Here is a 14,097-nt window from a genome sequence, read left to right as displayed (position 1 = left end):
TTCCACAATGTGGAAACATTTTCCTGAATAGCTTGCCGGTGTGCTTACACACCTGGAATGGCAGGTTATGTTCAACAATGAAAGATGTAAAGTACACACTGTTTTGCATTATAGTATATTACTGTCACGTAACAAGGGGTATTGGAGACACCTGAGTCAGGCACGACCCGAAGGAACATTAAGTTCAAAGAAGCCGAGGTCAGGATTCCAGAGGACAGGATAAACGGTAAACACTCCGAGGTCAGGATGCCAGAAGATAACGTAGTCAAGAACAAGCCAAGGTCAACACAAAGGTCAGAAATGAATAAACGCAGTCTGTGGAACTAGCAAAAGACCATCAGAAGACAAGGTTACTTCAGTTTGATGGGTTTAAATAGGAATCCGGAGTGGAAGTTCGAATTTGCCGCCAAAACGGTCATGACTTCACTTCCGTGTCAGGAATTGCAGCCATCTTGTGTGTGGCGTAATCTCCCCTTATAAAGTCCTGCAGTTTGGGAGCGCCTAAGCGGATTACCACGCAGCAGGAGGTCTCCCTCTCCTGCGTGGCCTTTCGGGGGACTGTGGCAGAGGACGTGCTGTGGAGGGGGGCTCCCTCTCCTCCATGGCGGCTGCTGCTACCATAAAGTTTGACAAAGGCTGGTGGTAAAATTAGTGCATGGAAAGGGTTAAAATACCAGCATTTCAAATACCTTGGGGTGTCCAGTTTTCAAAAATATATATTTTGATGGGGTAAATTGCATTGGCCGGCTTCAAAGACACCTGAAATAGGATATGTGGACAGACTTTTTGAAAAGTCAAAATTCCAATTTGAAAAATGCACACCTCTCAAAAAGGGCCTTTTAGTCCACGAACAACCTAACAAACCCATGCATGTGGGGTATCACTGCGCTCAGGAGATGTTGCGGAACACATATTGGGGTGTTGTTTGGCAGTACAATGTGTGTGAAAAAAAATAAAAACTATTTTTACTACCATAAAGTCTGACAGAGGCTGATGGTAGAACTAGTGCATGGAAGTGGTTAAAATACCAGCATTTGAAATACCTTGGGGTGTCTAGTTTTTAAAAATATATAGTTTGATGGGGTACATTTCATTGGCCAGCTTCAAAGATACCTGAAATAGCACATGGGGCAGAATGACCAGCTTTGGTGAAAAAATGGTTTTGAAATAGCAAAACACTACTGGTACTTATTGCCCCACAACATGCAGAAAAAAAGCAAAAAAAACATAAAAACATTGGGTATTTCTAAACTCAGGACAAATATTAGAATTTATTTAGCAGGTTTTTTCATTATTTTTTTTTGCAGATGAGAAAAAGTCATTGTTTAACAAAAAATCACCATATTTTATAATTTTTTTTACAGTAAATTAGATGATGTGATAATGGTATCTAAAGAAAGCCCTGTTTGTCCTGAAAAAAAACCAATATATAATATGTGTGGGAGCATGAAATGAGAAAGAAGAAAATCACATAAACTCTCAATTTTTATTTATCAGCATACCCTCTGTTTTTCCCAAGAATTGCAATTAAATACCAGTATTTGAAATACCTTGAGGTGTAAAGTTTTAAAATATATATAGTTTCATGGGGTTTAATTGAATTGGCCTGCTTCAGAGATGTCCCAAATAGGAAATGGGTGAAGGGATGGCCAGGTGTCAAAATTCCAAATTGAAAAATTTGTGTAGCCTTTTAGCCCTCAAACAACCCAACAAACCTATGCATGGGTGGTATCACTGTATTCAGGAGATGTTGCTGAACACATATTGGGGTGTTTAGCAGGAATCTGGAGGTCAGAATAAACGAGGCCCAGCCAAGGTCAAATACTGGAGACTGGACATGACTGACAACACTGTAAAACCACGAGTAGCCACCAAAAACTGCAGCCATGTAGAACTAATGTCTGGCCTCCTTATAGCTAAAGATTTTAAATCCTGAGTTATGCTTGCAGTCACTACTTAAGAGATCTGTACGTAAATGATTACTTTATATGTAATTTTACAAAAATGAAGAAATAAATACTATACCTGTTCTGTTCTCCGTAATTGGACAATTGCTCCATGGCAATGGTTCTTGAAAGGAGTTAAAAAAATACCACATCACCCAGGCTATGATAGTGTTGTAATACAAACCAACAAGAAATGATACCATCATGGAAGAAATACCTGAAAAACAAGGAAAAACATTAAGAGTCTATACCCATTCTACCAAAGAAAATAATTTGGAACACTTTTTTTTTTAAGGTGACTGGCTCCCAGTTATGCAGCAGAGGGGCAGCCACCTCCTGGACAAAGTGGACATGCCTACTCTGTCTAGGTCAAAATATGCCAGAAAGTCTATCTATAAATAATATGCACTGTGCTGCATTTAATTCAGTATATTGCATTATCAATGTGATCTGTCTGTATGCGTCCCAAGAACTATTGGCTATACTATACATAAATAACTTTTAACATTAACCCCAAAAGCACAGGTTCAGGATTGAAACTTTTACCTCTACTTTAGGGTGACCAGACTTCCCTGGTTTCCTGGGACAGTCCACGGGCAAATTATGTCCCCAGACATGACCCCCGATGCAGGGCAGGATAAATGTTCACTTCCGCAAGGGACCTGCAGCTTACCTTATGGGAAGCAGGAACCCAGTGGAGTCACATGACTTTACGTCACGTCACATGACTCCGCTCCGTTTCTGCTTTCCCTCGGAGGGCAAGACAAGTTGTTCGCACGGATCTGCAGTTCAGGTAAGGGGGTGAGGGAGAGTGTGTGAAACAGTATGCGTGATTGAGGGAATGAATGAGTATCTGTGAATGATTAGTATTTGTGAATGAGGGAATGAATGAGTATCTGTGAATGAGTAGTATCTGAATGAATGAGTGTGTGTGATAGATAGCATGGATGTGTAAGTGGGGGGCATGGCACAGGGAGGCTTGTGCATGATAGGAGTGTGATTGCTGTATTAAATATATATGATTGCTAACAGCAATCACACTCCTATCATGCCCAGGTTCTAGCATGTACTGCCTGACTTGACATAATAGCAGTGCGATTTCTGTTAACAATTATATATATATATATATATATATATATATATATATACATATATACACATATATATATATTGATTTTTTTTGTCCAATTTGGTGTGTTGTCTACTTTTAATAAGTGTGGTTAACACATCAAAATTGGACAAAAAATGCAATAACAATATGAATATATATAAATGATTGCTAATGATTGTATGTACTGGTTGCCTGGGCATGATAGGAGTGTGACTGCTGTTAACAATCATATATAGATTAATATTGAATTTTGTTGTCCAATTTTAGTGTGTTACTTACTTTTAATAAAAGTGTAGGTTTTTTTTTTTTTTTTAAAGGTAGGTGGGTCATTTTCCCTAGTGTCGGTGTGGCAGAGCCTGTCCTAGTGTGTGTGTTTGGGAGTTGGTGTGGCAGAGCCTGTTCTGGTGTGTGTGTGTTTGGGTGTCGGTGTGGCAGAGCCTGTCCTGGTGTGTGTATGTTAGGGTGTCAGTGTGGCAGAGCCTGTCCTGGTGTGTGTATTTGGGTGTCAGTGTGGCAGAGTCTGTCCTGGTGTGTGTGTTTGGGTGTCAGTGTGGCAGAGCCTGTCCTGGTGTGTGTCTTTGGTGTGTCGGTGTGACAGAGCCTGTCCTGGTGTTTATTTGGTCATCTGTTTCCTGGCACTTAACTTACTGTAGGAATAAATTGAACTATTTAATTTTTACTTATGCAGAGATAAAATGCCTCCTGAATTTATCACTTTAGAGGTTTTTCCTCTCTAGGCCCAAAAATAGCTTTTTAAAAAGGATTAGCATACCTGGGAACTTCTGGGCTACGGCTACCTTAAGCCTTCCCTTGCGGGACGCGGCCAGGACTGCCCACTGACGTCAGCGGGCAGTCCCGTGACATCAGCGGGAGTTCCCCCTGATGTCAGTGGGAGGTCCTGCTGACATCAGTGGGCGTTCCCGTTGACGTTTTAAAATACCTTGAGGTGTCTAGTTTTCAAAAATATATGGTTTGAGGGGGTAAATTGCATTGGCTGGCTTCAAAGGCTTTCTTCAGATTTTTTTTATCATATTATCTGATTTCCTATAAGAAAATAATAAAATATGAGGAAAAATTGAAAAAAAAACACATTTTCTTTTACCCAAAAAATCTTTTACCCATCCAAAAAAGCTAATGAAAAAACGTAGTAGCGTTTTGCTATTTCAAAACCTTTTTTTTCCCAAAGCTGGTCATTCTGCTCCATGTGCTATTTCAGGTATCTTTGAAGCCAGCCAATGCAATTTACCCCCTCAAACCATATATTTTTGAAAACTAGACACCTCAAGGTATTTTAAAACGTCAACGGGAACGCCCACTGAAAAAAATTACATCTAAACACGAGCACCGCAAAAGTGTTAAAACAGCCTCAGTCCCAAAGGGTACAGAAAGTAAAAAACAGCCTGGTCCTTAATGGGTTAACTTGTTTCACACACACACACACACACACACACACATATCTTTATATAGATATATAGATATATAAGTTGACACACATAACTATTTTATATCTGCTGTAGTAAGAGTTCTATTAAAGTTTTACATGATCAAATTGCTGTGTGTTGTGCTGTCATTCCGTATCCTCATTGATTGGAGAAAACAGAGGGGCTGGTGTGAAGTCAGCTGTCTTGTTGCACATCGGCACCAATCACATAGTAAGAGGAAGTTAGTCTTAAAAGTAATTTTAGGGATTTAGGGGGAAAGATATAACACCAGAAAGACGGCGGGAGATAAGGCAGCTAAATGCATGGCTGAAGTCTTGGTGTAAGAAGGAGGGCTTTGGGTTTTTAGAACACTGGGCTGATTTTGCATCGGGGTATGATCTCTATAGTTGTAATGGATTGCACCTAAACGCAAGTGGGTCCAATGTGCTTGAGGAGAGGATGGCTAGACAGTTGGAGGAGATTTTAGTTTTCAGTACCTGCTTGGCGCCCCTCTCCTCTAGCTCGGTCTCGGTGCCAGCTTGTAATGCTGAGTGCCGGAATATGACGTCATTTCCGGTGCTCAGCAGTGAAGCAGCGCGCACCGCGGCAGAGCAGGGAGACTCGTCGCAGGACTGCTGGAAGGTAAGTGAAGTACAAAGGGGGGGGTAGGAAGGGTAGATAATGAGCGGGGGGGGCATTTCAAACTAAGCCCCAGGCGGCACTATGTCTTAGGCCGACCCTGAGTTTGAGTTACATTACAATTTGGTAAGCGTACAGTAACTCGTGTAGGTATAATTTATAGGCCCCCTGGAGGAATAGAAGCGCTAGATAATCTACTAATAGAGGAAATAGCTAAAAGTGAAGGGGGGGGTTATAATCATGGATGACTTTAATCTTCCTGATGTGAACTGGAAAACCAAAGTAGCTGGTTGTGCCAAGAGTGCAGATACTCCTAACTCCCTACTGGGATTATCTTTAAAACAAGTAGTTGAGGAACCAACTTGTAAGGAGGTCATATTAGATTTCATGTTCACAAATGGAGATTTGTTACCAGATATTACTGTAGGTGAAAAAAAAATGAAATGGAGTGCAGGAGAAATGGGATTATTTAAAAATTGAATTATTGAAGGTAACAGAAAAGTTAGCATTTAGTAAATACAAAAAACCCCATAGACAGATCTATAAGCGCTGCCAAAGCACACACAGAAGAGAAAATTGCTTGTCAGTAAAAAGGGACATAAAATGTTTTTTTACATATATAAATGAGAAAAGTAAACCAAGGAGTGGTAAGATTAAAAACAAAACAAAGAAGGTATGTAGAAGAGGACAAAGGTCTAGCTGACTACCTCAATTAGTGTTTCTGTTCAGATTTTACATATGAAAAAAATAAAAAAAATAAATGTGGTAACAACTGAAAATAATTATGCAGTGATCTCACCATCAGAGGTACCATCCAATTCCAGCAAAATGTAAAAAAACAAGCAAGTGCTAAAAAATTATGACATGGAAAGAGTTAAAATAAAAGCATTTCAAATACCCAAGGGGTGTCTACTTTACAAATGGGGTAAATTGGAGTGGTCAGGTTCATAGGGCATAGGCACAGACTGACCAAAATGGAAAAAGCGCACTTCTCAAATGTTGCATTTTACCTCCCAAACAAACCCATGCATGGGGGTTTTACTGTATTCGGGAGATGTTGCTGAGCACATATGGGGTGTTGTTTGACAGTGGCACATACCAGGAGCTGTAAATCCATACATGAAATGCATTTTTTGGTGAACACAAAATAAATTACTACCACAAAGTTTGATAAAGGGTGGTAGTACAATTAGTGCATGGAAAGGGTTAAAATACTAACATAAGGGTTATACTATTGACTTTTCTTGATTTGGCATGGGTTTTCCTTCTTGGGAGCTATGCTGCTCCACACACAGGTAGGGAACCCTTTGGTATGTGCTAGTTTAGATGGCGATTGTTAGCCAGGGTGAAGGTAATAGTTCTTGTTATATTTTTTGTTTTTGTTCTGATTATCATTATGACTTCATGGTTCCCCTTCCTGGTTTTGCGTTGCTAATGTCTTGCATATTCTTTCATGGTTCACGCTCTTGTCCTCATCTCTGGTACTCCCCTGGGGGCTGGGACACAGGTATTGGTGAACCTATCTCGCATCTTCTTTCATATGTCCTGGTGAAACAGGGTATTGGCTAGTTCAGACCCATGTATGACGCATAACTAAACCTCATGCTCCTGGAATGTTAATGGACTTAATACTCCAGCTAAGTGCAAACAGGTGCTGAGTCATCTTAGGCGACTGCGTTCCCAAGTGGTCTTCCTACAGGAAAGATACAGATGCATCCACGCTCAGAGCACCTTGGGTGGGAACGTGTGCTTCGGCCCCATACAAAACAAAGTTGATGGGGGGAGGCTATTTTGCTTCATAAGTCATTATCATGTCAAGTGCATTCCACAACATTGGACCCAGAGGGTAGATATATATTGCTCAATGTCACACTTGAATGTAAACGTCTACTGCTGGTTAATATTTATGCTCCTAATGATCCTAATTACCACTTTTATTGTAAATTGTTTGATCTGCTCACGAATACTGTCTTCACAGATGTTTTCGTTGGTGGAGATTTCAATACGGTGCAGGATGTACGACTTGACAGACAGGGACAGTGTCATGGGACTGGAGAGAGAAGTATTGGGTTCCCGTGATCCGCAAGCAGACCCCCGCCCGCGGCCAATAGGTCCCGAGGACGTGACACTGTCCCTGTCTGTCAAGTCGTACATCCTGCACCGTATTGAAATCTCCACCAACGAAAACATCTGTGAAGACAGTATTCGTGAGCAGATCAAACAATTTACAATAAAAGTGGTAATTAGGACTGGAGAGAGAAGTATCGGGTCCCCGTGATCCGCAAGCAGACCCCCACCCGCGGCCAATAGGTCCCGAGGACGTGACACTGTCCCTGTCTGGGCACCCGAGAAACCATCACGTTCTCTTCGTGCCGGCGGCAGGCAGACCAACTCCCGACGGGGGAGGTTGCTCCCGGGAACTCCTCGACGGGCAATGCAGGAGTTCCCGGAAGGGTTCCCTTACCTGCCGTCCGGTCTCCGGTCCGTCCACTGGGGGCGCAGTGAATCCTCCTTGCTGTGCTTCTCACAGGCACCCTGTTGTGGTCTTTTACCTATGTTCCTGAGATTACTGCTGATTCCTGTTTTTGACAGGGATTCCTGCCTGACCTTCCATTTGCCTAGTGATTTTGTGCTTTTGCCCGTGTTTCCTGTGTACCAACCCGGCTTACCTGACTACCTGCTCCTGTGTACCGACCCGGCTTGCCTGACTACCTGCTCCTGTGTACCGACCCGGTTTGCCTGACTACCTGCTCCTGTGTACCCACCCGGCTTGCCTGACTACTTGCTCCTGTGTACCGACCCGGCTTGCCTGACTACCAGCTCCTGTGTACCTGTTTTTCATACTCAGTACTTACCTGTGTTCACGGAGGCTGTCTCACTGTTGGGATCATCTAAATCCTGGATTACCGCTGTTGGGGCTTCTCCCTATACAGCAGTTTTCTGGGCAGAATAACTCCTGCGGTGAGTACCTCTAGTGATACAGACGCGCCAGACAGACTCCATCTACCTCATTACCCGCCGGGGTGGGTATTCACCTACTTACACGCAACTTACACTTAGTTGATCCTTGGCGAGCAGCTCATCGAACAACTCATCAAACAACTTGTGATTACACTCATGTATCTAGCGCACATCACACTTCCTCACGGTTAGATTTCTTTCTGGTCTCCCCCTCTCTTGTTCCTCATATCTCACATAGTTCTATTGGTGATATCCTTATCTCCGATCATGCACCCGTTTTACTTCACCTGGATCTTCAGGCCACGACATCTTACACTAGACATTGGTGATTCCTCCCAATATCTAATTTTTGATAACTTTACGTCCTTGGAGACAACGTTGGGGAATTTTGTTGATGACAACATAGAGCATGTGGAGAACCCTGTGCTTTTTTGGGGAAACCGCCAAGGCAGTGATTAGGGGGCACATCATTTCATACTCCGCACTAAAGTCTAAACAGTGGAATGCTAAATATAATTGCCTTACAGGGGATGCTGCAGCAGCGCTCTTTAAGTACGTACAAGACCCAACAGCGGAAAACAAACACCTCTACACACACACCAAACAGGAAAAAGCACAGTCTCAGATAGAATATACCCGGTCGAAGTTCTTTAAATGGGATAACAGGTCAGGGAGACTTTTGGCAGCTTTGGCAAGGCCCAGAAATCCCTAGGCATAATATTACACACTTGGAGGTCTCCCCAAATCAGTTGGTGTCAGCGCGACAAGTATCAATGAGGCCTTCCGGGACTATTTTGCTATGCTTTACACGGCCGACCCTGATGATTTCCCCTTGGGGTTGGAACTGCTTGATAAGGCTGGCCTGTCAAAGCTGGGTCCAGCCCACAGAGATATATTGGATTCCCGGGTCACGGAAGCGGAGGTCCAGTCTGTTATTTCTAAATTACATAATAAGAAGGCCCCAGGTCCAGATGGGTACCCTGTAGAATTCTATAAGGTATTGAAACCTCACCTGGTGCCTACTCTAACCTCCCTGTTTGTAGTGTCTTGCATGAGGGCTCTTCCCTGGGCAATCTCACAGAGGCTCGAACCATATTAATCAATAAGATAAAGATCCAAGCCAGATTGGTTCTTATATAGGCCAATTACCCTGTTCAATCAGGATATCAAGATTTTGGCAATGGTATATGCAAACTGGCTGCAGGGCTTTTACCTGATATCTTGTGCCCCCCAACAGCTGGATTTTTTACGTGATCAACATTTGGTGAAGGGTATTAGGGTTGCGATTGGAGCTATGTTGGTGGCTCAGGCCCAGCCATCTACCTTGTGTAACACCCTCTTGGGTCTTGATGCCAAGAAGGCTTTTGACCAAGTTTCATGGCCGCATTTGTTTAGGGTTATTAAACGCCAACACTTTGGGCTGACGTTCCTTACTCTACTCCACCGACTGTATGATCGCCCCACTACTGTCATCTGCACCAATGGATTGGACTCGACCCCCAGAGCCGGCCTTAGGCGTTGTGGCGCCCTGTGTGGACTACTCCTCTGGCGCCCCCCCTCACTACCCCCCCTCTCTGCCCCTTCAAACTACCCGCCCTATCTGCCCCTTTAAACTACCCCCCCTCAAACTACCCCTCCCCTCTGCCCCTTCAAACTACCCCCCCTCTGCCCCTTCAAACTACCCCCCCTCTGCCCCTTCATACTACCCCCCCCTCTGCCCCTTCAAACTACCCCCCCCCTCTGCCCCTTCAAACTACCCCCCCCTCTGCCCCTTCAAACTACCCCCCCTCTGCCCCTTCAAACTACCCCCCCCACTTACCTTGTTGCCGGAGTCCTGCGGTAAGAGCGGGAGGCATCCGTCTTCTCGCTCTGCCGGCATTTCATGTTGAGCGCCGGTATAGTCCGGCGCTCAACATGAGATGCTGGCACCGCGACGGAGTCACGGACAGTAAGGGGCGCCGAGCGGTTGCCGAGAACTTCACGAGCAACCGCTCGGCGCCCCTGACCGGGACTTAGATTAAAGCATCGTTTTTTTTTTTTTTAAACTTTATTTAACATCAATGATGTTAAATAAAGTTTAAAAAAAAAACAAAAACAAAAAAACGATGCTTTAATCTAAGTCCCGGTCAGGCGCCCCTGCAACCATGGCGCCCTGTGCGGTCGCACAGGTCGCACACCCCTAAGGCCGGCCCTGTCGACCCCTATTGTCATGGGTCAAAGGGTGCATCAGGGATGCCCTCTCTCACCCCTTCTGTTTAATTTGGCTTTGGATCCTCTTTTGAAATTGCTTCTTTCCTCTAGGGAAATACTGGGGATTCAGATAGGGTCATGTATGGTTAAACTTAATGCGTTTGCAGATGATGTTTTGCTATATACTGCACATCCACAATTGGTTAAACCGCATATATTTCAAATACTCGATAAGTTTGGTGGGGCTGTGGGTTTCATCATAAATAAATCCAAGTCCCAAGTGTTATTTTTCTGTATGGTATATTAGATGAATATCATTTGGAGGATGATATCCCCCCTCCAGCACCAGCGATAGGTGCGATGCACAGAAATATATAGGGTAGTCAGGTAGTGTAAGACCTTCTCTGGATTTTTGACTTATTAACAGGTAGAGTTTTAGACAAGGACTCCTATGTGGGAGAGCCTCTGGTAAAAAAAAAACCCCAGAAGTAATCATATGTACTCAGATTAAATTCTTCTCCTGATTAGGTGTATAAACTAGCAGCGATAATTAAAATATTTTGAGATTACTGTAGCTCCCTATATAATCTGCTGCAGTTACAGGTTAACTCTAGAGAGACCGAAAGGGTGTAGCAGGTGAGAGACTAGTGGATCCTGCTCAGGTGGAGCTGGAGGTTTAGGAGGGGGGAACCCATGGACCTGAAGGCCATTTATGGTATTATAAGCTATGTGGCAGATGCTAGTATACCATTTTGATGCTACGTTTAATTCCATATGGGACAGACCATCCTCAAACCCTTGTCTAAGAAAGAAGAACCTACCATCCGATATCTCTGGTTTATGTAGATCTGTGTTGGCTTTGTGTCTGCAGAAAATCCAACCATCCATCATACATCTGGACCAAACAGGACTTATCCATGGGTAAGAGGCAAGGGATAATACCTTGGAGGATCTGAATATAATTCATTTAGCAGAGGTGGCAGTTTAATAGTCAATTAGGATGGACTTGGGGATAATTGTTTAAAAATGGATTTTGTATTATCCTAAATTCCAGCAGCAACAGTTAGGATTAATAAGAGGTCAGTCATTTTAAATATCTAACGGGATATGGCAGGGATACCCTTTGTCTTCAATGCTTTTCTTGCTCACACTGGAGCAATGTTACACATATGAAGGTTGGTCTCCTTTGGGGAGCAAGACGCCATGTCAGTTTTTATGCATACAGAGAAAAGGCTACCTGCTCAAATACCTACTGCTAGAATATTCATTCTACCAAAAAACTGCAGGTCAAGAGACCTTTGCTATCGCACAGATGCAATGCTCCTCCATGGTACTCACCAGCCAATCTCTGTCGATAAGCGTTCTTTAATAGAGATCTATTGAATGCTGGATATCTAAGAGTGCCCCACCCATTTGGGAATAGATTTTAACCTTGTTCAAAGCTGTGCCAAAATGCCAATCATAATGATCCCATGTTTTTGAGCTCTGTGACATTACCAATTTACTCTATCATTGTGATTTTGTTGGAAGTTGCCTGGTTATGTCTGCAGAGATGCAGATGAAGAAAGAAAATGAAGTACTGAAGATTGAAGAAAAGGGAGAAGATAGAAAGGACATCTGTTATCCCACCACATTGCTCTTTTGGGTTACACTATGCTCATGGTGGGCAACACTTGGGGTGGTTATGGGGAGGGAGCTCATTTGGGAACTCTAGTTTTATTACCCATCATTAGGACCAGGGTTTACCCAACCACGGCTCCCTCTGGATCACATGAAGTCTAGGAGTAAATCCAATTGGACCTTATGAAAGCAGGTAGGCAGATTTATACCGGTGAGTACAATTCTCTTACCCCAGAGTTAATAGCTGAAGTCCAAGTGAGATATTGGAGCTATAAGGAGTATTAGAATCAGTAGTAGGTGTAATAATGATGAGTGTGATGTGCGCTAGATACATGAGTGTAATCACAAGTTGTTTGATGAGTTGTTCGATGAGCTGCTCGCCAAGGATCAACTAAGTGTAAGTTGCGTGTAAGTAGGTGAATACCCACCCCGGCGGGTAATGAGGTAGATGGAGTCTGTTTGGCGCGTCTGTATCACTAGAGGTACTCACCGCAGGAGTTATTCTGCCCAGAAAACAAAAATTTTTTGTTCAGAGCCTCCTCACTGTTGGGATCATCGAAAATCTGAGGAGCTTTACTAGGGGTAACCTCTGGTACAGCTCTTCTGGGAGAAAAACTTCTGCGGTGAGTGCTCCGGTCAACTGTAGGTGTGACACTTTGTTGGACCATTACAATTTAACAGATGTTTGGAGACACTCCCACCCTATAGACAAGTATTTTACATTTATTCTCACCCTCGTGACACCTTTTGTAGATTGGATTACCTTTTCATCCCTGATACTTTGTTGCATTGGGTCAGAGACATGCAAATAGGTTCTATAGCTATATCTGTTCACACACCGGTGTGGCTGGACCTTGCAATACTTACCTCCTGCCAATTTTCTTCTAATCTCCTCCAATCAGATTTTTTAGGTCCTTACAGGAAAGGGAATTACTTAAGTATGTTGATGATAACCTCAAGCATCTACATAGCCTTTGTAGTGGGCCAAAGGAGGGTAGGCCAACGGGAAGCTCTTACTTCTTAACAAAGAGTGTCTGCTCTGAGCCCAAAATAACTCAGAAGATACAGCTACACTGTAGAGCCCAAGCCTATGTATGATGTATGGGCCATAGAAAAGGCTTGGGTTTTTTTATAATTATAAACAGAAATTAGATCTTGTGGCCTGATCATGGCTAAGACTTGTATCGCCAGAAGATGAAACAACTCTACCTTCAACTATACATGACGTTCTTGCCACTACAAGTAAGTACATGCCATAAAACGACAAATACACTTCCAGTTTTTCATCCCACGTGGAATTTGTGGGATGACTTCTATGACAGACACTATGGTCTCATTCCGCCAGTTTATCCCATCATACTTTCTGGTACGTTCAGGCTATTAGTGATTCTTAAACCTCTTTCTTACAGGGCACTAAAACAGTGATGCACCGCTGCTCTTTCTCTGCTACATAATTTAATGTCTTTAATTTGGTTTTCTTTTATTTTCAAATTGTATCGATAATCCATAATACCATTAAGGTTTATCATACCTTAATTATCCAAAGATGCCTATTGTGCTGGACATACTGTACATATAGAATTGCAAAAAGATACGTACTTGAAACATTGAATGGTACTTTAATCAAATTTCAAGTTACAAAAGAAAAGGTAACTAATCCCTGATAACAGACCCTGAGAAAAATCTCAGAAGATCCTGAGAAGATGTTTGTGGACTATTTTAGTAACTTCTATAAAACAGAGCCAATGGATCTTGAAGCCATGACTAATATTTTCTAAAAAGCAAAAATTCTCAAATTATTCTAACATGACAGGGGCAGGTTGGGGACTAAGGCTAAGGGATATTAGCCTGTAGTTGTGGGAGGGGCTATGGTTATTTAACCAACGCCTCTCCCTTTCAGCTGCTGACATTGAGGACGCTTTACAGAAGTGACACTTACGTTTCTCCTGGCACTTCGGCGTTTTTTTCCCGGTGGTCCAGCAGTCTTTTCCGGCGTCTCAGTGGCGGTTTCTTTCCTGGCGTCTCGGCGGTGGTTATTCCCGGCGGCGGTTCTTCCGTGCGTTCTGGCGGCGGTTCCTCCCAGCAGTCCTACGGCGGTTCTACGACGTCGCGGTTGCTGTAGCAGGGAGAAGCTCTGGTTCACTCCTGCAGCTTAGGTCGTATTCCTTCCAGAAGGATTGTTTCAATGCATTTACACATTGCCCTCTGC

General features: G+C 43.3%; 1 protein-coding gene across 1 annotated transcript in view; it reads right to left on the bottom strand.

Moving 5' to 3' along the window:
• SLC6A19 (solute carrier family 6 member 19) overlaps positions 1–14,097 on the bottom strand; it is an 89,836-nt gene that overhangs the window by 54,276 nt on the left and 21,463 nt on the right. The window contains exon 3 of the mRNA XM_053467314.1: positions 2,026–2,163. Coding sequence (XP_053323289.1) covers positions 2,026–2,163 — 138 coding nt within the window. The remainder of the gene's footprint in view (positions 1–2,025; positions 2,164–14,097) is intronic.

This window comes from Spea bombifrons, chromosome 5 (assembly GCF_027358695.1).
Source record: "Spea bombifrons isolate aSpeBom1 chromosome 5, aSpeBom1.2.pri, whole genome shotgun sequence".
In the NCBI taxonomy this organism is placed as follows: Eukaryota; Metazoa; Chordata; class Amphibia; order Anura; family Pelobatidae; genus Spea; species Spea bombifrons.
The sequence above is the reverse complement of the archived record's forward strand: the minus strand, read 5'-3'. Positions and strand labels throughout refer to the sequence as shown.